Source organism: Somniosus microcephalus, chromosome 2, assembly GCF_052327205.1.
Source record: "Somniosus microcephalus isolate GS21.2 chromosome 2, FLI_Smic_1.0, whole genome shotgun sequence".
NCBI lineage: Eukaryota > Metazoa > Chordata > Chondrichthyes > Squaliformes > Somniosidae > Somniosus > Somniosus microcephalus.
The window spans coordinates 2,321,625-2,347,061 of NC_140988.1; the positions used below are offsets into that span (position 1 = coordinate 2,321,625).

Here is a 25,437-nt window from a genome sequence, read left to right on the forward strand (position 1 = left end):
TGACCATAAGCAACTGTGGTAAACCACTGTTGTTAGCACTGTTGTTCACTCTTGCACATTGTTGTACTTGTCTGTGCATGCCTCAGCTGACTCCGCCCCTGGCTCCACCCTCATGGCCGGGTATAAAGGTGACTGCTCGGCAGCCCCCTGCCCTTTTGGATACCAGGCAACCACGAGAGGCATGCTCTGTTCTTTGGTAATAAAAGCCTGTTGTTACTCTCTCTCAACTTCCAGTCTTTTGTAGTAATTGATAGCGCATCAGCAACACCATGGCCATTTAATTGGTTAACACAAATGTTACTTTTCCTAGGACATATCAATTCCTATTCTCGTTAGATATTTTAATCATATCAAATTATCAATTTCTAGAGCCAACCTGGAGAATGACAACTATATACTATAAACTGTCCATAGATGTATAAGTAAGGAAAAAAAACTGAATGGCTACAAAATTGGATGAAGGTTAGGAAGCATTGTCTACTTAGACTACCAAAAAGCTTTGGATAAGGTACTGCACAAGAGGCTTCTCGACAAGTTTGAAGCTTCTGGTATTAGTGGTAATATATTGAGCTGGATTGAGAACTGGCTGGCAGGGCTTAGGCAAAAAGTAGTAATCGATGGATTTGGATCTGTTTGGAGACTGGTCACCAGTGGCATCACGCAGGAATCGGTGTTGTCATCGTTGCTCTTCACTTTTTATTAATGATCTAGATGTAGGTGTTGGCACGATCTGCCAATTTGCAGATGATACGAAGAGCTGTGTGAGTGTTAGGACTGTAGATGATACTTGATGGCTTCAGGCGGATCTTGATGTGTTGGGAGATTGGGCTCATGACTGCAAAATAATATATAAAGTGCAGTGTTATGCATGTGGGCAGGGTGAATGCTCAACATGCGTAGACCCATCAGGGAAAAGCGTTAAAGAAGCTGGATAAAGAAAGAGATCTGAGCCTTCTAGTGCATACCTCTCTAAAGGTACATGAGCAATGTTGTGAAGCAATAGCTAGAGCGAGTAGGATGTTGGGGTGCATTCATAGGACAATTGAGTATAAGACGAGGCATACCATTTTGTCCTTGTACAAGACCTTGATCAGGCTTCACTTGGAATACTGTGTCCAGTTTTGGTCTCACACAGTGGATGATATTGAGGCTTTAGAAAGGGTGTGGAGGAGGGCCACTAGACTAATTCCCAGTATAAAGCATCTTAGTTATCAAGATAGGCTAAAAGAGTTGGGACTCTGCACTTTGGAGAAGCGTAGACTTAGGACTGATCTGATTGAGGTTTATAAGGTAATGAAGGGAATCGATTGTGTTCCAGTTGACAGTTTGCTGCAACTAAATAGGTTAGGGAGGACCAGGGGTGTCAAATTTAAGTTGTATAAGGCCAGATCTAGGTTAGATGTCATGAGGTGGTTCTTTTCCAGTAAAATAGTGGACCTCGGGGGGGGGGGGGGGGGGGGGAAAAGGCTGCCGCCTCGGCAGTGGATGCTGATTCGCTGAATTCCTTCAAGCAAGAGCTGGACCTGTTTCTGGCTGGGGTGGACATCACCTGTTAAAAAGTATAGGTACTGCAGGGAATTCAGGGCCAGGGTGATCTCCTGGACTAGCTTCAATTGCCTAGATGGGTTGGAGAGGAATTTCCCAGATTTGTTTTCCCCAAATTGGCCTGGATTTTTATCTGGTTTTATGCCTCTCCTCGGAGATTATATGGGTTTGGGGTGGGGTGGAGAGGAGAGAATATATTGTGATACACAAGGTATCGCAATTGTGTGGGTCAGGCTGAATGGACCAGCCTGTCTTTACCTGTTCGTCATTGTTTTTGTTTAAGCAGCAGGCGTTAGTTCAGGAAATGATACTGAAGAGCAAGAAAGCATTGAGCAGAATGCCTCGCACGTTAATGTTGGCACCCTTATGGTTTCAAATTTACACCAACAACCTGGATTCAAACTCCGTGCAAACTGGTCAAATTTTCAGACTGTACTAAACTGGGAGGCCGGGCAGTCAAATCTGACGAGGCAGCCAAGGATCCACCTAGGCAACGTATGAAAGTGGGTCAACCAGTGACGTGAGATTAAATTATAGAATCATAGACGTTTACAGCACAGAAGGAGGCCATTCGGCCTATTATGTCTGTGCCGGCCGAAAAAGCTATCCAGCCTAATCCCACTTTGCAGCTCTTGGTTCGTAGCCCTGCAGGCCACGGCACTTCAAGTGCATATCCAACTACTGTTTAAATGTGATGAGCGTTTCTGCCTCTACCACACTTTCAGGCAGCGAGGTCCAGACCCCCACCACCCTCTGGGTGAAAAAAGTTCTCCTCAACTCACCTCTAATCCTTCTACCAATTACTTTAAATCTAAGCCCCGTGGTTATTGATTTCTCTGCTAAGGGAAATAGGTCCTTCCTGTCCACTCTACGGATAATATGGATAAATGTGAAGTATTTCACATTGAAAGATTAAAAAATGGGTAACGTATACTCCATCAATCGTGTTGAATTAGCAATGAAAAATGTTGAAAAAGAACTTGGGAGACTAATAGACTCAGCACTTGGCATGTCCATTCATTATGTAGTTACAATCAGCAAATCAATTGGAATACTGAATTATATAACGTCCGTGGAGTACAAGTCAGAGGATATTGTGATGAAACTTTATAGTGCTTTGGTCAGACCTTGTGTCTAGTTATAAGAAACATAAGAAATAGGAGCAGGAGTAGGCTATTTGGCCCCTCGAGCCTGCTCCGCCATTTAGCAGTATCCTAGGCCCAACCATCTTCAGCTGCTTCATCAATGACCTTCCCTCCAACATAAGGTCAGAAATGGGGATGTTCACTGATGACTGCACAGTGTTCAGCGCCATTCACAACTCCTCAGATAATGAAACAGTCCATGTCCGCATGCAACAAGACCTGGACGAGGTAACATTCGCGCCATAGAAGTGCCAGGCAATGACTCTCCAACAAGTGTGAGTCTTGCCACCGCCCCTTGACATTCAACGGCATTACCATCGCCAAATCTCCCACCATCAACATCCTGGGGGGGTCACCATTGACCAGAAATTTAACTGGACCAGCCACATAAATTTTGTGGCAACAAGAGTAGGTCAGAGGCTGGGTATTCTGTGGCGAGTGTCTCATCTCCTGACTCCCCAAAGCCTTTTCACCATCTACAAGGCATAAGTAAGGAATGTGATGGAATACTCTCCACTTGCCTGGATGAGTGCAGCTCCAACAACACTCGAAGCTTGACACCATCCAGGGCAAAGCAGCCCGCTTGATTGGCACCCCATCCACCACCTTAAACATTCACTCCCTCCACCACCGGCGTACCGTGGCTGCAGTGTGTACCATCTACAAGATGCACTGCAGCAACTCGCCAGGGTTTCTTCGGCAGCATCTCCCAAACCCGCGACCTCTTCTACCTAGAAGGACAAGGGCAGCAGGTGCATGGGAACACCACCACCTCCAAGTTCCCCTCCAAGTCACACACCATCCTGACTTAGAAGTATATCGCCGATCCTTCATCGTCGTTGGGTCAAAATCCTGGAACTCCCTACCCAACAGCATTGTGGGAGTACCATCACCACATGGACTGCAGCGGTTCAAGAAGGCGGTTCGCCACCACCTTCTCGAGGGCAATTAGGGATGGGCAATAAATGCTGGCCCTGCCAGCGACGCCCACATTCCATAAGCGAATAAAAGAAAAGTAAAATCATGACTGAACTTTTACATCAACTCCACTTTCCCGCCCGATCCCCATGACCCTAGATTCCTTTCGTGCCCAAAAATCTATCGATCTCAGTCTTGAATATACTCAGCGACTGAGCATCCGCAACCCTCTGGGGTAGAGAATTCATTATGGCCACTGAGACACACGCAAAACGTTAGGACATTGGAAGCTGATCCCTTCTATCAGAGAACTCAGCTATAAGACTGGGAAAACTTGTGTTTTTCAGCCTTGAAAAGGAATGATTAAGAGGGTACCATATATAAGTCAGGGCACAGCTTCAAAGTTAAACTATCACGGTAGGACAAGGTGCATAGATTCAAACTGCAAAGAGAAATTTAGAGCAAATAATAAAGTTCTTCCTCATACACAAGGTGATTAGCAATTGGAATGGACTTCTGAACAGGTTGATGGAAGTGAAAATCTGGATTGTAGGGAAGAAATCTTACAGCCCTGTTGTACCGCAGGAAGTGGGGAGGGGGCGCACTTCCACCCCGCTGTCCTCACCTGCTGGTGATCCAGTCCCAAATTCGGAAGGCTGGATCATTTAAATAATAGGGTCAGGTGGCCGTGCCAATAGCAGGGCAATGGAGGCAGAATTTCAGAGCAGCACCTTGCCACTCCTGTGGCCTGGGATGGGCCAAAGTGAAAGATTTTTAAAAAATCTTGTCAGATTACAGAATAACCATTCTGTAATCGTAATTGATCTGTCTGGGAATTATTATTTTTTTTATTCGTCCCTGGGATGTGGATGTCGCTGGCAGGCCAGCATTTATTGCCCATCCCTACTTGCCCTTGAGAAGGTGGTGGTGAGCCGCCTTCTTGAACCGCTGCAGTCCGTGTGGTGAAGGTGCTCCCACAGTGCTGTTAGGGAGGGAGTTCCAGGATTTTGACCCAGCGACGATGAAGGAACGGCGATAAACTTCCAAGACAGGATGGTGTGTGACTTGGAGGGGAACTCAGAGGTGGTGGTGTTCTCGTGCACCTGCTGCCCTTGTTCTTCTAGGTGGTAGAAGTCGCGGGTTTGGGAGGTGCTGCCGAAGAAGCCTTGGCGAGTTGCTGCAGTGCATCTTGTAGATGGTACACACTGCAGCCACGGTGTGCCGGTGGTGGAAGGAGTGAATGTTTAAGGTGGTGGATGGGGTGCCAATCAAGTTTGCTGCTTTGTCTTGGATTGCTGTTTAATCCTCCTGTGTTGGCATCTTCAGCCCAAAATGGAACCTACACCTGCTCTCGACAGCCTCTCGAGCGCATCTTGTGGGAACCCTCCCAGACACACTTCACCCACCAACCCCCTCCCTCCACCTGGATCACAATTTCTTGGAAATTTCTAAAAGGGACAGAAACCTGGTTGTTTTAGATATACACAACTTCTGCTTCTTGCTCTCTCCTTCACAACAGCTGGACTTACTCCCGAATTACGTGCCTGGGATTGCACAATTTTAGTTGTAAGTTTGTTCATAGAATCATAGAAATGTACAGAAGGAGGCCGTTCGGCCCATCATGTCAGTGCTGGCCGCAAAAGAGCTATCCGGCCTAATCCCACTTTCCAGCTCTTGGTCCGTAGCCTTGTAGGTTACGGCACTTCAAGTGCATATCCAAGTACTTTTTAAATGTGGTGATGGTTTCTGCCTCTACCACCCTTTCAGGCAGTGAGTTCTAGACCTCCACCACCCTCTGGGTGAAAAAAGTTCTCCTCAACTCCCCTCTAATCCTTCTACCAATTACTTTAAATCTATGCCTCTCTGCAAGGGGGAATAGGTCCTTCCTATTCACTCTATCTAGGCCCCTCATAATTTTATATACCTCAATCATGTCTCCCCTCAGCCTCCTCTGTTCCAAAGAAGACAACTCCAGCCTATCCAATCTTTCCTCGTAGCTAAAATTCTACAGTCTTGGCAACATCCTCGTAAATCTCCTGTGAGCCCTCTCCAGTGCAAACACATCTTTCCTGTAATGTGCTGACCAGAACTGCACGCAGTATTCTAGCTGTGGCCTAACTAGTGTTTTATACAGTTCAGGCATAACCCCCCACCCCCCGCCAGCTCTTTTATTCTATGGCTCGGCTAATAAGGGGTTCTGAATGGATGGGCTAAGGTATTGGTAATTATTCACAAAATCTATTTAAAAAGGCAGCATCCTATCTACAGGAACGCTCTCGATGTTATAATAGAAATGTTTTGGTCTATCTCTTCATTTACACAGAGCACAGTGTAATTTAGTTTTAGTGATGTCAGCTCTGCAGCATTATAGCTTACGAAGATCAGAGGGACAGTTTTAGAAAGGTTAGAATATTTTGTCTGCCACATCAGTTATAGAAGATTTTTTTGCAAAACACTATTGCCTGCAGATAGCAATATTCTATAAATATATGTCTGGGGAGAGAGTTGTATGGAATACTTTTGGGTAAATGAGACAGACTTTCTCCTCTTATGGTATTATTGGATGTACTGCTGAGATTGCTGCAAAGAATTTACTGACAGCAGTTTCAGCCTTTATTTTTGCAGATTTTTATTAATATGTAACTAATATTTTATTGAAGTGTAATAAAACAATTCATTTAGTGTCTCAGATTTTCAGGTTGCCTGAAGTAAAGTTATGTAAGTGAGATAATTTGCCTGAAGTCAAATCATAGGGAGGAATTTTTGGCCTGATCCCAGGCCAAGCAAAAGGTTTGAACCAGTGCTATTTGCATTTTAATCTTCTACTTTAGGAGCTAAAGTTCATCTGTTTTAATTAGTGTATAATGTTATAGAAGTACAGAATGAAGTTCTCTTTACTGTAAGATCACAAGGTGCAATTGAAAAAAAAATTGCTGACTACTTGCCCTTTGCTTCTTTTCATCTGTTGGAAAGGGAGGTATTTTGTTATTTATAACCAATTTTATAATCACTACTAAAATTAGCATTGGTTTTAGAACTATCTGAAACAAATAGAGTTGTAAAATGAAGTTCGCAGAAGCATAGTCAATTCTATAATGCTTTGTTACTAATATTTCATTGTGCTCAATAAGGGCCCATGTCAATTAGTCCCCATGAGCACCACACAAGTGGGGCCTTCCCCAAACGCTCAGCAAGTTTATCTGGCGAGTAGCTGTGCATCCAGGCCCTGAGATTCTCCTACTCTAATCTATGCTGAGCTAGCTGATTCAGCTGAGATGGCAGTTGGGGTGCTATAATTAGACTCTGCCCTCGGGGAAAATCCTGCTTCTGAACTCCTACCTAGTGAGCTCTTGCTGGAAGTGCCTATATTATGTAGATAATCAAGTGAGGACAGGATAGAGACTGGCTCCAAAGCATGGTTAACTGCTGACATTCACTGTTGAGGTTTTCATATAAATAATGACCACTTGGTGAGGCACCAAAGGGTGCGTGACACCCATGGCGCCAACCCATGCTAGGAGTAATTGAGAGCATTCAGGAGAAGAAGATAGAAAATTAGCAAGAAAAACCTCCTAACCAACAATAAACCTGCATTCATATAGCAGTTTTAACATAGAAAAACACCCCAAGATGCTTTACTGAGAAGTAATCAGACAAAGAAGGTGATATCAGGAGGGGTGACCAAAAGCTTGGTCAAAGAGATGGATTTTAAGGAGGGTCTTAAAGGAGGGGAGGGAGGTGGTGAGGCTTAGGCAAAGCACTCCAGACTGTGGATTATAGGCGGCTAAAGGCACGAGGGAAGGGGAACACGCAAAAGGGCAAAATCAGAGGACTAGAGAGCTAGGTTGGAGTGTTATAATGTTGAAGGAGGTTACAGAGATAGGGAGGCCAGGAATGGATTTAAATACAAGGATGATTATTTTAAATTGGAAGTGTTGGGGGCTGGGAGGCAATGTCGGTTAGCAAGGATAGGAGTGTTTGAGGAGTGAGACTTGGTGCGGGATAAGATACGGGAAGAAGAGCTGAAATTTACAGAAGGTGGAGGTTGGGAGGCCGGCCGGCCAGGATTGGAATAGTCGAGTCTGGAAGTGACGAGGGCATGTATGAGGATTTCAGCAGCAGATGGGTTGAGGTAGGGGTGGAGGTGCACGATATTACGCGGTGGAAGTATGTGGTCTTTGTGATGGAGACGATTAGCTCGGGGTCGAATAGGATGCCAACCCTCTGAACAGTTTGTTTCAGCCTGAGACAAGGGTACAGAGTTTGAGGTGGGAGCTGAAGATGATGGCATTGGTGTTCCCAATATTTAACTGGAGGAATTTGTGGATCATACAAGATTGAATGCTGGACAAGCAGTTTGCCAACACAGAGGCAATGGAGGGGTCTAGAGAGGTGATGGGGAGGTAGAGCCGGGTGTCACCAGTATACACGTGCAAGCTGACCCCAAGGGGCAGCATGTTGATGAGGAAGAGGATTGGGGGGCTCCAGTGATAATGTTATGAAAACAAAAAAAGAAAGACTTGCATTTACATAGCGCCTTTCACGACCACCGGACGTCTCAAAGCGCTTTACAGCCAATGAAGTACTGTTGTAATGTAGGAAACGCAGCAGCAAATTTGTGCACAGCAAGCTCCCACAAACAGCAATGTGATAATGACCAGATAATCTGTTTAGTGATGTTGATTGAGGGATAAATATTGGCCAGGACACCGGGGATAACTCCCCTGCTCTCCTTCAAAATAGTGCCATGGGATCTTTTATATCCACCTGAGAGAGCAGATGGGGCCTCAGTTTAACGTCTCATCCGAAAGACGGCACCTCCGACAGTGCAGCAGTCCCTCAGTACTGCACTGGAGTGTCAGCCTAGATTTTTGTGCTCAAGTTCCTGGAGTGGGACTTGAACCCACAACCTTCTGGCAGAAGGGTCGAGAACCAAAGGACACGGATTTAAGGTGATTGGTAAAAGAACCAAAGGAGACGTAAGAAAAAACTTTTTTACGCAGTGAGTGGTTAGGATCTGGAATAAACTGCCTGAAAGGATGGTGGAGGCAGATTCAATCACTGCTTTCAAAAGGGAGTTGGATAAGTATCTGAAGGAAAGAAATTTGCAGGGCTACGGAGAAAGGGCGGGGGAGTGGGACTATCTGAAGTGCTCTTGCAGAGAGCCAGCACGGGCTCGACGGGCTGAATAGCCGCCTTCCGTGCTGTAACCATTCTATGATTCTGACTCACAGGCGAGAGTGCTACCCACTGAGCCACAGCTGACACCTGGGGCAGGAAGAGAAGGGCCTGAGAGGGGCCAAGGGAAGCAGCAAGCAAAATGTACACACGAATGGAGATTGGGATTTCAGGTTACATAGTCATGGCAGAGATTAGGGGAGGCATATCCCAGTCTTAAACGGAGGACAGGAGGAAATGATAGGAAAACGTCCAAAGTTAAAGTTTTGAGGCCCTGTGGTAAAGTAATCAAATTATCCTTTCAATTCTGAAGCTGACCATTAAAAAGTTAGAATTCGATAGAATTCTTGTTTTCTAAAATATGTTCCTTTGTGAGTTGGATTTGCAATCCACAAATGAAATTATTGTTTGCATCCAGCCTAATAGTTATTTATCACATTCACAAAACATACCAACAATAGCAACTTGTATTTATACAGCGCATTTAACGTAATAAAATGTCCCAAGGCGCTTCACAGGAGTGTTATCAAACAAAATTTGACACTGAGCTACCTAAGGAGATATTAGGACAGGTGACCAAATGCTTGGTCAAAGAGGTAGGTTTTAAGGAACATCTTAACGGAGGGTAGCGAGGTAGAGAGGCAAAAAGGTTTAGGGAAGGAATTCCAGAGCTTGGGCCTAGGCAGCTGAAGGCATGGCTGCCAGTGGTGGAGCGATTGAAATTGGGGATACACAAGAGGCCAGAATTGGAGGAGCTCAGAGATCTCGGAGGATTGTGGGGCTGGAGGAGGTTACAGAGATAGGGAGGGGGCGAGGCCATGGAGGGATTTGAAAACAAGGATGAGAATTTTAAAATAGAGGTTTTGCCGGACCGGGAACAAATGTAGGTCAGCGAGCAGAGGGGTGATGGGTGAACGGGACTTGATACGAGTTAGGATGCGGACAGCAGCGTTTTGGATGAATTCAAGTTTATGGAGGGTGGAGGATGGGAGGCCTGCCAAGAGAGCGTTGGAATAGTCGAGTCTAGAAGAAACAAACGCGTGGATTGAAGGGATATTTACTAGTCCTAGCCCCTTTAGGGCTACCTCTAATCAGGTATATTTCTCAGACGTTCACTTTCAACTAAAGTTTGAGGTAGCCGAATCCTAAAGATGCTTAATTGGGTCTAAAGGTCCGGGCTATCTCTCCCTAAAGGAAAGGAACAGCCTGAGAATGTTACCGTCCTCCAAATAGCATTTTTAATAAGTTTAGCTAGACTGTAACGTCCCGGATATTATGAGGGTCCGGAAAACTCCCTCAGAATTCTGTAACTCTTCACCAAAGAGTGTACAGAGATTGAGTTCGCAAGTTATTGATACAGAAGACTTATGTGAGACAATTCTAAAAATATATAGAGATTTATTAAAGAACCGACATGCAATATACAGTTGGTGAATCAATCAATCGCAACATTAACAATTCTAAAAAGAGAAAAAATACTATCTTATTATTAACAGAGAATCTTACTTTTAAATCTTAACTTCGCTACAGTGTTACAGTTCTTAAAGTTTTCTATACAGGATATCCATCAATATCAAATACCTTTGATCCCCGAGGTACAAAGAGTTGGAGACTACAGAGCCGCTTCTGAAGCCGAGAATCGCTTTGCCCGATTAAAGTGAGTCTGATATGCCTTTTGAGAGTTCAATATTTATACCCTTTTTCAGTGGTATGTCCTTTAAAGTTTCTGCTGACCCAAGTCAATTATCCCTATTCATCTTTCTGCTGACCTCTGCAATTCTTACTGCTACATCAGCTTGTAACATTCCAGAATCTTGTCTCATCTCCAGGTGTTCTGGGTTGACCATATAAAAACGGTGTGAAGGACAGGTGTTCCTTATTTTATGTCCTCTTTATGAGGGCAGATGGTTCCTTATCTTATGTGCCATCTTTACGAAGTTTAAATTGGAACACCTTATCCAGGGTAAACCATTGTTTTTGTTCCCAAAGGTCAGCCTGTCGGAGCCATGCACCTTCTGTTTCAATTAGGTTATTTATTCAGGGTCAACAACTATCTTCTCTCAATAGCCAGAATTCTTTCATAGTTAGGTTTCTAAATTTCCAAACCCAGTTTGTCATGTTTTAATAAAGCCAGAATTCTTTCACAAGAGAGTGTATTTTTCTGAATAGGTTATATGGCTTATTCCATCACAGGATGTGCTCTGGCAGGGCCGGAGACGGGCAATGTTATGGAGGTGGAAGTAGGCGGTTTTAGTGATGGAGAGGATATGTGGTCGAAACTCATTTTGGGGTCAAATAGGACGCCAAGGTTGTGATCGGTTTGGTTCAGCCTCAGACAGTTGCCAGGGAGAGGGTTGGAGTCGGTGGCTAGGGAACAGAGTTTGTGGCAGGGACTGAAGACAATGACTTGCGTCATCCCAGTATTTAGTTGGAGGCAATTTCTGCTCATCCAGTACTGAATGTCGGCCAACTAGCATGACGAATCGGAGACAGTGGAAGGGTCGAAGAGGTGGTGGTGATCTAAAGGTGGGTGCCGTCAGTGTACATTTGGAACCTGACATGTTTTCGGATGTTGTGACTGTCGGGGGCAGCATGTAGATAAGAAATAGGAGGGGACCAAAGAGAGATCTTTTGGGGACTTCATGGTAACAGTGTGGGAGTGGGAACAGAAGCCATTGCAGGTGGTTACCTGGCTACAAATGGATAAATAAGAATGGAACCAGGCGAGGGCAGTTCCACCCAGCTAGACAACGGAGTGGTGTTGGAGGAGGATGGTGTGGCCAACTGTGACAAAGGCTGCAGACAGGTCAAGAAAAACAAAATATAAAAATGCAGTTTTTGGTTTAAAAGTAGCAGCAGATTAAAATTGCCAAAGCTGTTTGGAAAATGAGCCCGATTTAATTCCAGAAACAATGTAGAAATTACACCACTATTTTATTAGCCTTGAGAGATCACAGATGGGAGTAACAAAGATGAGGCCGATACTCTCTGGAGTTTAGAAGGATGAGAGGTGATCTCATTGAAACATATAAGATTCTGAGGGGGATTGACAGGGTCGATGCTGAGAGGCTGTTTCCCCTGGCTGGAGAGTCTAGAACCAGGGTCACAGTCTCAGGATAAGGGCTCGGCCTTTTAAGACTGAGATGAGGAGAAATTTCTTCACTCAGATGGTTTTGAATCATAGAAATTTACAGCACAGAAGGAGGCTATTCAGTCCATCTTGTCCGTGCCGGCCGACAAAGTGCCATCCAGCCTAATCCAACTTTCCAGCACTTGGTCCATATCCTTGTAAGTTAAAGCACTTCAAGTACATATCCAAGTACTTTTTAAATGTGATGAGTGTTTCTACCTCTACCACCTCTCAGGTGGTGAGTTCCAGACCCCCGCCACCCTCTGGGTGAAAAAGTTTCTCTTCAAATCCCCTCTAAACCACCTACCAGTTACTTTAAATCTATGCCCCTGGTTATCGACCCCTCTGCTAAGGGAAATAGGTCCTTCCTATCCCCTCTATCTAGGCCCCTCATAATTTTATACACCTCAATTAGGTCTCCCTTCAGCCTCCTCTGTTCCAAAGAAAACAACCCCAGACTATCCAATCTTACCTCATAACTAAAATTCTCCAGCCCAGGCAACAATCTCGTAAATCTCCTCTGCACCCTCTCTAGTGCAATCACATCCTTCCTGTAATGTGGTGACCAGAACTGCACACAGTATTCTAGCTGTGGCCTAACTCGTGTTTTATACAGTTCAAGCATAACTTCCCTGCTTCTATATTCTATGCCTCAGCTAATAAAGGCAAGTATCCCGTATGCTGCCTTAACCAGCTTATCTACCTGTCCTGCTACCTTGAGGGATCTGTGGACATGCACTCCAAGGATCCTCTGATCTTCTGCACTTCTCGGTGTCCGACCATTTATTGTGCATTCCCTTGTTAGCCCTCCCCAAATGCATTATCTCACAATTCTCCGGATTGAATTCCATTTGCCACTGTTCTGCCCACCTGACCAATCCATTGATATCTTTCTGATGTCTACATCTTTCTTCTTCATTATCAACCACACAGCCAATTTTTGTATCATCTGCAAACTTCTTAATCATACTTTCTACATTCAAGTCCAAATCATTGATATATACCACAAAAAGCAAAGGACCTAGTACTGAGCCCTGCAGAACCCCACTGGAAACAGCCTGTCACAAAAACACCCTTCGACCATTACCCTTTGTTTCCTGCCTCTGAGCCAATTTCGGATCCAACTTGCCACTTTGCCTTGGATCCCACGGGCTTTTACTTTCGTGACCCGTCTGCCATGCGGGATCTTATCAAAAGCCTTGCTAAAATCTATATAGACTACATCAAACGCACTATCCTTATCGATCCTCCTTGTTACCTCCTCAAAAAATTCAATCAAGTTAGTCAGACACGACCTTCCCTTAACAAATCCATGCTGACTGTTCCTGATTAATCCGTGTCTTTCTAAATGAAGATTTATCCTGTCCCTCAGAATTTTTTCCAATAATTTTCCCACCACCGAGGTTAGGCTGACTGGCCTGTAATTACTCAGTCTATCCCATTCTCCCTTTTTAAACAACAGTATCACATTAGCAGTCCTCCAGTACCACGCCTGTAGCCAGAGAGGATTGGAAAATGGTCAAAGCCTCTGCTATTTCCTCCCTTACTTCTCTTAACAGTCTGGGATACATTTGATCCGGGCCTGGGGATTTATCCACTTTCAAAGATGCTAAATCCCTTAATACTTCCTTTTTCACTATGCTTATTTCATCTAATATTTCGCACTCCTCCCTGATTGCAATTTCTGCATCGTCTCTCTCATTTGTGAAAACAGATGCAAAATATTCATTAAGAACCATACCCATGTCTTTTGCCTCCATACACAGGTTACCTTTATGGTCCCTAATAGGCCCTACTCTTACTTCAGTTATCCTCTTGCTCTTAATGTATTTATAAAACATCTTTGGATTTTCCTTGCCAGTATTTTTTCATGCCCTCTCTTTGCTTTCCTCAATCCATTTTTCCTCATGGTGAAGGGTTCAAATTCCAGGATAGAGAGGTTGAAGATTAGGATTGAGGGATCTTTGGAATTCTCTGCCCCAAAGGCCTGTGAGTATGTTCAAGGCTGAGATCGATAGATTTTTGAACTCCAGAGGAATTGAGGGATATGGGGATAGGGCAGGAAAGCGGAGTGGAGGTTGAAGTTCAGCCGTGATCTTATTGAATGGCGGAGCAGGCTCGAGGGGCTGTTTGGCCGACTCCTGCTCCTAATTCTTATTCTGGGGAACAAGAATTTAACTAACCGAGAAGTGAATATTGTAGAAATATAGAATCAGAGTGATAAAACCACCAAGCAGTGCCTGCGAGTGCTGTGACTGGGCTCGATTAATGGAGGGCAACAAAGGTGATTCTATGAGAACAGGAATTTAAATTCTGATGAAAATTAGGCGATTGAACTTGTTTTATTTGGAAAGTTATTCAAGGTGATCTAATTAAAGCTTGGAAACATTGATGATCCATTTTTCCTCATGGTGAAGGGTTCAAATTCCAGGGATACAGAGGTTGAAGATTAGGATTGAGGCAGAACTTTCACCTATAAAGTGATAAAGTTATGAAACAACTAACCAGAGAAGTCCATTAAAGCAGACAGTACGGATGGGTTCAAGAGACAATTGGAAGTGTTTCTGGAGGAGAGAAAATGGATTGAGGGACATGGTGAGCAGGGAGCCGGGTATTTTGTATTGATCTGGGAAAGAGGACTGGCATTATTTGGGCTGTATGCACTGTTCATAAAAATTCCCTGGAGTAGAAATTTGTCGTGGGCAGTAGCGCAAAGCGTGCGGTATCACGTCGGCCACCTGTTGTACGCACCCCCCAGTATTCGGTTCTAGTGCAGTCAATGGAATTGAGTATCAGGCGGAGGGGTACAATAAGTGGCCGATCCGATACCACCCATTTTGTGTTACTGTCCAATATAAATTTCTACCCCTATATTCTTCTTGCATTTACTTTAGATTTCAGTTTTTTTATTTGCTCCTGGGATGTGGGTGTCGCTGGCAAGGCCAGCATTTATTGCCTATCCCTAATTGCCCTTGAGAAGGTGGCGGTGAGCCGCTTTTTTGAATCGCTGCAGTCTGTGCGGTGATTAAATGTTACTTTTTCATTAAAATAATTAGCTTTTTAGTCATTTTTTTAACACTTTAAAATGTTTTCAATGCGCCTAATGACTCGGTAGATAAATGCATTGCATGTTGTGCGTTGAGGTGTAGACGGGGTTCCAGTTTTCTAGTTGCCTAGTTTGTGCTGAGAAAGCTTATCTCCGCGGGGAAAGGGTTGAGTTTGCTACAATTTATTCATTGCTCCTGAGCTAGGAAGTTGGAAATCAGTGGCGTCATTTGGAATGGAAATTTTGGGTGGGTGCCAATTTATGGTGGACAGACAATGACCAAGGGTCTCAAGTCACAGCAACGTTGCGTCTGTTTTTGCTGATTGGGAGGGAACAGCACTTAAAACAAAGCGGCGACTTGAAACATAATATAATGATTGAATAGCCTGCCGCATTTACTGTTCAGGCTCTCTCGTAAGAACGATCAGTTGGGTGAGGCATCAAAGGATTGCATCTCTTTGGGGATCTGTACCAAGCTTGGGTCATCGTCTCCAGGAGTAGAGGGGTAAATACATTTTTTAAAGTTATCAATGGAATCTTTTTGCTTAGCTTTGCTGTGTGATACCTCAGCCAATGCCAACCTTTTCCTGATTCAGCCTGTGATCGGTCATGTTTTCTGGAACTTATCAACAACACCTGTGGCCATTAATGTTAGATTTCAGTGATTGTTGCAATACGGTACAGTATGCGGTATTGAAATAATCTCTGAACTAAAACATTAATGGCCCAGGCATTTGAGGAGTGCCAGAAATAAAAGACACTGAAATGTGTTGTTACTGGGATTTCACCAGAGTGGAATGGTGGATGTGTTAAATTTCACTGCAACAAATTAGGTGTTTTCACTCGACATAATGGCGGGCATGGAAAATGTTGCGCTCAGTTGAACTACGAAAAAGACCCAGAAGTAAAATTATAGATAGGTGTTAACACCTCTGAAACTCCACAAAATAAAAATTGGAAATCATAAAAATAGCATGTGGCCTGTGTTTCAGAGTGCCTCCATAAGGTGCTGTGTCATGGTTCAGTGAAACTTGTTCAATTGTTGCCTTTCATTTGGATTTTCCAATCAGGGCACATGGGTTTTCTGTGGCAAAGGTTTGAACTGAGAGTGAGCTATCGGCATATGCAGCAAAGGAAAAGCACTTTGTGAACACTTTGAGGGACAGAGCTAGATCCCAGCAGCCAAGACGGAAGCAGCAGCACTGGGAGGTGAGGGACAGGGAGGAAACTTGTAGAAAACTTTAGGCTGCAGCTGGAGTATTGTGTACAGTTTGGGCACTCCATCATGGGAAGGATAGAAAAGCATTGAACATTTTTATTATATGTTGTATGAATATAATAAAACTTTTTTTAAACAAAAGTGAATAAAAGGTGCGGTATAGATTTAGTAGAGTGTTGCCAAGGATGAGGGGATTTACAGTTATGAAGAGAGACTTGCGAAGTTGGGCTTTTTTTCACTGGAGCTGAAAAGGTCATGGGATGACCTATTTGAGGGCTTAAAGAATATGAAGGGTTGCAATAGATAAACAGAAACAGATTGTTTCCACTGGTCAGTTTGATTGTCATGAGGGCACAAACTTAGATAATCACAAGAATTTAAAAAATCTTTAAAATTGTCTTCACACTGAGGCTGGTTAGAATATGGAGTTGTCTTACACAGCCATTGTTGAAGAAAGTCCATAAATCTTTTTAAAAGGGAATTGGTTAGTTGCTTGAAAAGAGGAGTGCTAAAAGGTACAGTGAAATCCAATTTGATAGTTGATGGGGGAAAACTGCTCCCCCTCCTACATAAGAACATAAGAAATAGTAGCAGGAGTAGGCCATTCGGGCCCTCGAGCTTGCCTCGCCATTCAATAAGATCATGGCTGATCTGATCTTGGTCTCAACTCCACTTTTCAGCCTGTTCCCCATAACCCTTGACTCCCCTGTAGTTCACAAATCTGTCTTTCTCAGCCTTGAATATATTCAAAATGACTCAGCCGCCACAGCGCTCTGGAGTAGAGAATTCCACCGGCGGCCCCCACTCCCCGCCCCCCATCCCCCTTCCTGATCCCCTTTTGTCAGCTGTGGCTCAGTGGGTAGCACTCTCGTCTCGCAGTCAGAAGGTTGTGGGTTCAAGCACCACTCCAGAGACTTGAGCACAAAAATCTAGGCTGCCACTTCAGTGCAGAGCGCCGCACTGTCAGAGGTGTCGTCTTTCGGATGAGATGTGAAACCGAGGACCCGTCTGCCCCCTCAGATGGACGTAAAAAGTCCCATGGCCACTATTTTGAAGAAGAGCAGGGGGGTTCTCCCTGGTGTCCTGGGCCAACATTTATCCCTCAATCAACATCACTAAAACAGATTATCTGGTCATTATCACATTGCTGTTTGTGGGAGGTTGCTGTGCACAAATTGGCTGCTGCATGTCCTACATTACAACAGTGACTACACTTCAAAAAGTATTTCATTGCCTGTAAAACGGTTTGGGGCATCCTGAGGTCGTTAAAGGCGTTATATAAACAGGTCATTCTCGGGTTGGCAGTCTGTAACTAGTGGGGAACCGCAAGGATCAGTGCTTGGGCCTCAGCTATTTACAATCTACATCAATGATTTGGATGAGGGAACCAAATGTAATATATCCAAGTTTGCTGATAATACAAAGCTGGGTGGGAATGTAAGTTGTGAGGAGGATGCAAGGAGGCTTCAAGGGGATATAGGCAGGCTAAGTGAGTGGGCAAGAACATGGCAAATGGAATATAATGTGGAGCAATGTGAAGTTATTCACTTTGGTAGGAAAAATAGAAAAGCAGTGTATTTTTTAAATGGTGAGAGATTGGGAAATGTTGGTGTTCAGAGGGACCTGGGTGTCCTTGTACACGAATCACTGAAAGTTAACATGCAGGTACAGCAAGCAATTAGGAAAGCAAGTGGTATGATGGCCTTTATTACAAGAGGATTTGAGTATAAGAGTAAAGACGTCTTACTGCAATTATATCTTCCCCCCCCCCCCTCCCAATCCCAGGAACCAGTCTGGTGAACCTTCGTTGCACTCCCTCTATGGCAAGTATATCCTTCCTTAGGTAAGGAGACCAAAACTGTACTCGATACCAGGGCCCTATATAATTGCAGTGTGAGATCACTCCTGGAGTATTGTGTACAGTTTTGGTCTCCTTACCTAAGGAAGGATATACTTGCCATAGAGGGAGTGCAACGAAGGTTCACCAGACTGATTCCTGGGATGGGGGGATTGTCCTATGAGGAGAGATTGAGTAGACTAGGCCTATATTCTCTGGAGTTTAGAAGAATGAGAGGTGATCTCATTGAAACATTCAAAATTCTTACAGGGCTTGACAGGGTAGGTGCAGGGAGGATGTTTCCCCTGGCTGGGGAGTCTAGAACCAGGGGTCACAGTCTCAGAATAAGGGGTCGGTCATTTAGGACTGAGATGAGGAGAAATTTCTTCACTGAGGGCGGTGAATCTTTGGAATTCTCTATCCAGAGGGCTGTGGAGGCTCAGTCATTGAGTATATTCAAGACAGAGATCGATAGATTTTTGTATATTAAGGGAATCAAGGGATATGGGGATAGTTCAGGAAAGTGGAGATGAGGTAGAAGATCAGACATGATCTTATTGAATGGCGGAGCAGGCTCGAAGGGCCAAATGGCCGACTCCTGCTCCTAGTCCTTATAAATGCAAGTCTTTTTTCTTTTGCGAGTTTTCTGAGGGCCACTTCTGGCATTGCAGAGGCCCATTCTTCGAGCCCTCTTCCTGGAGACGCTCATTAGGTGTCCATGCCTCGCCAGCTCGATGATAATGAGGCCCGAGACCCAATATCGTTGTGCCTTGGGCCTATCCATTCGGGTGCGGGTTAGTTTCCCGTGCCCTCTGCACCCCCGATTTTGGGCACGCTCTAATTTCTGGGTTGCAGTACCATCATTTAGCTTTCTCAGATGCACAGTAAAACTCCTTTTAAACCAAATATTTGTTTTAACGAGTCTCTACAGTTTATTCAACAATTATTTTAGACACACAGAAATCTCTGCTATTGAAGTTTTGGAATAAGCCCGTGAAATGTTAGATCCACTGAGGTAATCGCCCAGCAGCCTTTGTGGGCTGATTTCTGTCTCCTCCCTTCCCCACTTATTTTTGTAGTAGAAGGGAAGAGATGCACAGGGGAAAAATTCATTTTGCACTAGTAGACCCCATCAGCTATGAAATGTTAAAATAGAGAAAGGAACTAAATAAAGCCAAGGAGGTACAGACATGGAGCACTTGGTTCTAAACTCACAATCGCTTTCAAAGTGCTACCACTTTTGGCACAACGTGAGCTGCCTCCACTTATAGTGAAAGTTCTCAAGTCCAGCCTTCTCTGTTGCCAACTAATTGAGCTTCTGATTTGGCGGGCACCTTGCAGGCTTGCAGATCTTCCCCCCTGGAGTAAGCTGATCAGGTCTTATCCTCCTACTTTTATGCAGCAGACACTAAAAAACTGCAGTGAGGTACATCTTCAAAATGAACAAGAATGTAGCTGCTGTGAATCTATTATGTACTTTTGAGTTGGACATAAATTTCTGACTGGATGTTTGTTCGCATGTTTGCTGTTGTAAGATGTCTACGTTTGTTATTTCCTTGTTATCAATCATGTTAACACCTGCCTGTTTTGTTTGATGTTTTTTCAGTCTCCTATCAGACAATTTAAGTTGCTGCAAATAGCACTTATGGTTACTTGGGAGTGTGCTCAGGACTAGGTATGCTCAAGGCACCATTCTGTCTAACACTTTTGAGCTGCCATTTACTTAATAGACCTGCATACTATTACCAGACCGTAAGGCCATTTCCCTTGGTCCCATTCTGAATTGAATCGAGCCTCCGGGACGATGATACATGACTATTTAGATTGCCTGACAATGGGTCAAGGAAGTGGAGACTATGATATTTTTGTAATTATTGCAAACTACCGCCCCATCTCCAACCTCCCTTTCCTCTCAAGTCCTTGAACATGTTGTCGCTTCCCAAATCCGTGCCCATCTTTCCCAGAACTCCACGTTTAAATCCCTCCAATCAGGGTTCTGCTTCTGCCACAGTACCGAATCGGCTCTGATCAAAGTCACAAATGACAGCCCGTGTGACTGTGACAAAGGTAATCCCTCCTCGTCCTTCTCAAGCTGTCGGCAGCCTTTGATACAGTGGACCTCACCATCCTCCTCCAACGCCTCGCCACCGTCATCCAGCTGGGTGGGACTGCACCAGTGTTCTCTGTAGGCTGCGCGCTGCTCCAGGGAACCTGTGCATCCGGCTTGTCGGCATTTCAAGGTGAAAACCGCGCACGCGTGGTATTTTGAATGGCCTGCACAGTCCCTTAAAGGGGCCGCGCAGGGCCAAAATAAATTACAGCTAACATAGGACTGCACTCACCTGGTTCCATTCTTATCTATCCAGCCGTAGCCAGAGAATCACCTGCAATGGTTTCTCTTCTCGCTCCCGCACCGTTACCTCTGGTGACCCCAAGGATCTATCCTTGGCCCCCTTCTGTTTCTCATCTACATGCTGCCCCTCAGCGACATCATTCGAAAACCCAGTGTCCGTTTCCACATGTACGCTGACTACACTCAGCTCTACCTCACCGGCACTTCTCTCTACCCCTCCACGGTCTCTAAATCATCAGACTTCTTGTCCGGCAGCCAGCACTGGATGGGCAGAAATTTCCGACAGCTAAATATTGAGAAGACTGAAGCAATTGTCTTCGGTCCCCGCCACAAACTCTCTTCTCTAGCCACTGACTCCATCCCTCTCCATAACATCTGTCTGAGGCTGAACCAGACTGTTCGCAACCAATGTTCCCTGTAATTTAATTTTTGGTTGCATGGGCCCTTTCACTGGCTGCGTGGCCCATTCAGTTTTCACGCATGCGCGGTTATTACCATTGTAAAGCTGGTGAGCAGACTGCACAGGACCTCCAGATTGCCACGCAGCTTAACGGGAACATTGTTCGCAACCCTGATGTCATATTTTACCCCGCAATGAGCTCCTTACCACATATCCGCACTATCACTAAGGCCACTTATTTCCATCTCCGCAAGATCGCCTGACTCCACCCCTTGCCTCAGCTCATCTGCTGAAACCCCCACCCATGCCTTTGTTACCTCTAGATTTGACTATTCCAATGCACTCCTGGCCGGCCCCCCACGTTCTACCCTCTGTAAACTTGAGGTCATCCAAAACTCTGCTGCCCATATGTTAACTCGTTATGTGGCTTGGTGTCAAATTTTGTTTGATATATCTCCTGTGAAGTGACGTTTTACTACGTTAAAGGCACTATATACAGTAAATGCATGTTGTTGTAATTTTAGGTTGGAAGAAATTCAGCAAGCTATTGGTGCAAAAGCTCCTGGTCCTGACCATTTCCCCACAGGCATAATAAAGAAACGCCTACTTATTTGCCCCGAACACAACTTGATGTCATTTATCATATGACTGACCTTGAGTTTCCCCTGACACATAGTGCAAAGCAGATGTATCTCGGATTCTAAAGAATGACAAAATCCCCTCTTCATGTACCTTCTACAGGCCTTCACTTTTAAATTGTGATTCAAATATTTTGATTGTAGTGCAGTTGAATATACTGATCTTTACTGATTAACCCTGATCAAACATGCTTTGTGAGTGTGAATATAATTTTCACTGCTTAATGTCCATGGAGGATAGACAAGAGGTGAGTTGACACTGGTACTTTTCCAGGCTGCAACAGATGGTTCAGTTGAATGCAATGGAACTTTCTTCAAACAATCCATGAGAATATGAGATCATTGACAATTTCATATAACAAGTATTATGAAGTCATTGAAATAATTAAATCTCTACAGGGTTCTTAGATTAAATGGCACATACCCCAAAATTCAAAGGAAATAGGAGAAATCTGAGATGCTCATCAAAACATTTTGGACAAAAACTAATTTACCATAGATAGCTGAAAATTGCTTGAGAATTTTATACAACATTTTTAGAGAATGCAGCTAAATCAGTAGATAAGGAAAATGCAATGTAATTATCTTGTATTTTCTGAATAGAAGGAATAACAAAAAAAAACTAAGGGCAAACTCATCACCATAGGTTTTGCTGTAACAAGTACTATCTTTCATTGAAAATGGACCCAGACTCAAGTGTGCATTATATGGAAAAATATTTTTAAACTTTTTAATGTGTTTCTAGTAAATTAGTGTAAAACACAATAAATTCAGGAATATACCGAATAAGTTGAGTAACTATCCTGCCTGTTGAGGAATTCAGAAATAGATAGAATTAGCTAAGAAATCTTCGCAAGAAGGCCCAGAAAACAGTTTAAAGGGTTAAGATCTATTCTAATTTAAGTCATGTTCTTGGCACACTTATATACCGACACTCCATACGATAGAACAATAAGACAGATTCAAAAAAGATACGAGACGCTGATGACACCCAGCTCCACCTCACCACCACTTCTCTCGACCCATCCACGGTATCTAAATTGTCAGACTGCTTGTCCAACATCCAGTACTGGATCTCCCTAGCATCTGTATGAGGCTTAATCAGACTGTTCGCAACCTTGGTGTCATATTTGATCCTGAAATGAGCTTCCGACCACATCCGCGGCATAACTAAGACCGCCTATTTCCACCTCCGTAACATCGCCCATCTCTGCCCCGCCTCAGCTCATCTGCTGCTGAAACCCTCATCCATGCCTTTGTTACCTCTAGACTTGACTATTCCAACGCACTCCTGGCCAACCTCCCACATTCCACCCTACGTAAATTTGAGGTCATCCAAAACTCGGCTGCCCGTGTCCTAACTCATACCAAGTCCCGTTCACCCATCTCCCCTGTGCTCACTGACCTCCATTGGCTCTCAGTTAAGCAATGCCTCGATTTCAAAATTCTCATCCTTGCTTTCAAATCCCTCCATGGCCTCGCCCCTCCCTATCTCTGTAATCTCCTTCAGCCCTACAACCCTCCCGTGATATCTGCGCTCCTCAAATTCTACCCTCTTGAGCATCCTTGATTATAACTGCTCAACCATCGGTGGCCGTGCCTTCAGCTGCCTAGGTCCAAAGCGCTGGAACTCCCTCCCTAAACCTCTTCCCCATCTCTACCTCTCTTTCCTCCTTTAAGATGCTCCACCTACCTAAAATTTCGTCTTATGTGACTCGGTGTCAAATGTTTGTCTTATAACACTCCTGTGAAGCACCTTGGGTCGTTTTACTACGTTAAAGGCGCTATATAAAAAGATGTTGTTCTTGTTGAGAAGCTGCCAAGTTTTCAACAACTCCTCCTAAATGTCTCGAACTGATGGATTCTAATGATGCAGACATTTTGTTGTGCAGGAATGGACAACCTTGATTGGGTTCTCGTGTAAATTGTTGATTGCTGCAAGTTTTGTTTTTTGGAATTTTGTCCTGTAATCAAGTCAGTCACTGAGTTTCAGCTTCAGTATAATCCTAGTACCTGTATCAGAGTTTGTTCTTGTAACCATATTGAAGCTTGTCTTTGGCTTATGCCTGCATCAGACCTCAAATCTATATAGCCCTGACTCAGGCCTTTTTCAGTGTCTGGTAGCATTGTGTCTTCAGTCCCTTCCCAACAGACATAAAGCATGAAGATAATTCCAACCTCTTCATGCAGGCATGGCAAGAAGCCAACATGACATTAACTTATTTTTAAGCTACTCTTCACACCTTCCCCCTCACCCCCCAGATTTTAAAGTGGACCAGAAGAACTGGCTGATTTAAGGTGATTTAGAATGTGTAACTGAGAGGGCAGGATTGGTGTGAGGGGCAGGTACTTGGACCCTATTATAGCATGAATACAGACAGTAGCCCTGTGTTTAGTTTATTCAGAACAAAAGATTATCCTTGAAGACGAGCCTAGATGTTCCTCTGTGATACGAACGCTGTTGGAAGTGTGAAGGGCAGGACTACCGTCTGTCCAACTGCATCAGCGCTGACCATGCTGAAGCTTCTGTGGGCAATCCCATTAGCATATTCTGAGCAATTTTCCAGCGTTGTTAATATCTTTGACAGCTCACTCATTTAGGGGTGGGAAATGGCATACTGCTGCAGAATTTAAACATCTCTAGCAGTTTAAAGGGCCAGGTACTATTAACCAATATTGTGGTTGTCGGCAGGAGTTAAATTACACAATGTCATGCAGTCGTGCTGAAGGGCATAAGGTGCTCAGAGGTAGCAGGTGAAGTGCTGCTGGCCAAGGTAAGGCAGAAAAAGGTGACTCTGTTGGGGCTGAGCGTCGACGGTCTCAAAAGGAAGCGCTCGAGCCCAATGGAAGGAGATGCTTGGACAGCCAGAGTCAACTCAACAACCCTATGCACAACAACCTAGTGGCACAAGAAGTCTAATGATGTCACCAGGTCAGGCAAGGTCAGAGGAGCCAGCCACACCTTCCAGAATGCATTGCACCAAGTATGACGGTGGTGTAGTGGTTGTGCTATTGGACTGGCAAGAGGTGGTCAGTTCAAGTCCGACTGTGGCAACTTATGAAATTAAATTAAATAAGTCTAGTAATTTGTGTCCTAGCATCAGACAAAATTACCGTGAAAGCTGCCGGGTTGCTGTGGAAATCCAACTGTTTCACTTTTAATGCCTTCCAAAGTGAATAAAGACTACCACCACCTTGGGGAGCTAGGAATGGACAGTTGTTGGCCTTGTAGCTTCACGCATCCCAAGATCAAATTTTTTAAAAATCTAACCATCTCCCCGTTACTATTAAACTGCTTCAACAGTTCACCATTAATGCTCGGGTCTTTTACACCCCCAGCCATTGTCTGCAAGTGTTCCTTCACTTGCCGCCTTGTTTGCATGTAATCACTGAAAACCCTTATATATGTAATTTCTTGGTTCGTGCACCTGTCATCAGTCATCACCCCCATTATGGTCTCCCTACTGACGTGGGTTGGAGCGGGTGCCAGCTGCAAGTTTGCCGTGACATTCTGCTTTCCTACCTTCTCCAGTTACACCCCGCATTACCTGTTTGTGTATTAGATCATGGAGCACACGCATGTGAACTCTTCTTCAGCAACCCATTCTAACCTTTTTATTCTCCTTCCCTAGATGTGACATATCAAGAAGAAGCAGAAGAGGAACCGCAGCTACCAGGCCCCTATGCCTCCAGCCTGCCAGCACTTTATCTCATGCATGGTAATCACCCTCTCCCTGCCAAGCCGTTTGCCTGATGGCCAATAGACGGTGAGCCACAGGGGAGTACATCATTGAATGATGCACAGCGCATAAGTGGACAGGAGGAGCTGTGGGTGGAAGATGAGGACGACATTGCTGAGTGGAGGGTCAGGAGATCTTATCCCACTGCTGAAGTGCCTTGGGGCACAGATCTCATGGATCCCACTTTTAAAAGATAAATGCTTGCAGAACATCAAATATATCTGCAAACACTGGGTCTCCAAGAATGTGTAGCAGATGGCACATAAATTGGAGGAGTCCGCTACCTGC

At 44.4% G+C, this 25,437-nt stretch overlaps 1 protein-coding gene across 5 annotated transcripts in view; it reads left to right on the forward strand.

Moving 5' to 3' along the window:
- The window catches only part of LOC147122487 (sodium/hydrogen exchanger 9B2-like), a 120,244-nt gene that overhangs the window by 12,568 nt on the left and 82,239 nt on the right, over window positions 1–25,437 (forward strand). The window contains exons 2-3 of one of the 5 annotated variants that reach the window (XM_086005684.1): window positions 10,346–10,443; window positions 25,042–25,128. The exons of 1 other annotated variant lie outside the window; for it this stretch is intronic. Coding sequence is in view for 1 of the 4 variants with exons in the window: in XM_086005702.1 (XP_085861828.1) it covers window positions 25,163–25,176 (14 nt within the window). In the remaining 3 variants the exon portion in view is untranslated. Of the gene's footprint in view, window positions 1–10,345; window positions 10,444–19,636; window positions 19,694–25,041; window positions 25,177–25,437 lie in introns of those variants that run through there. 3 more of the 5 variants (XM_086005702.1, XM_086005694.1, XM_086005728.1) reach the window with 3 other exon arrangements.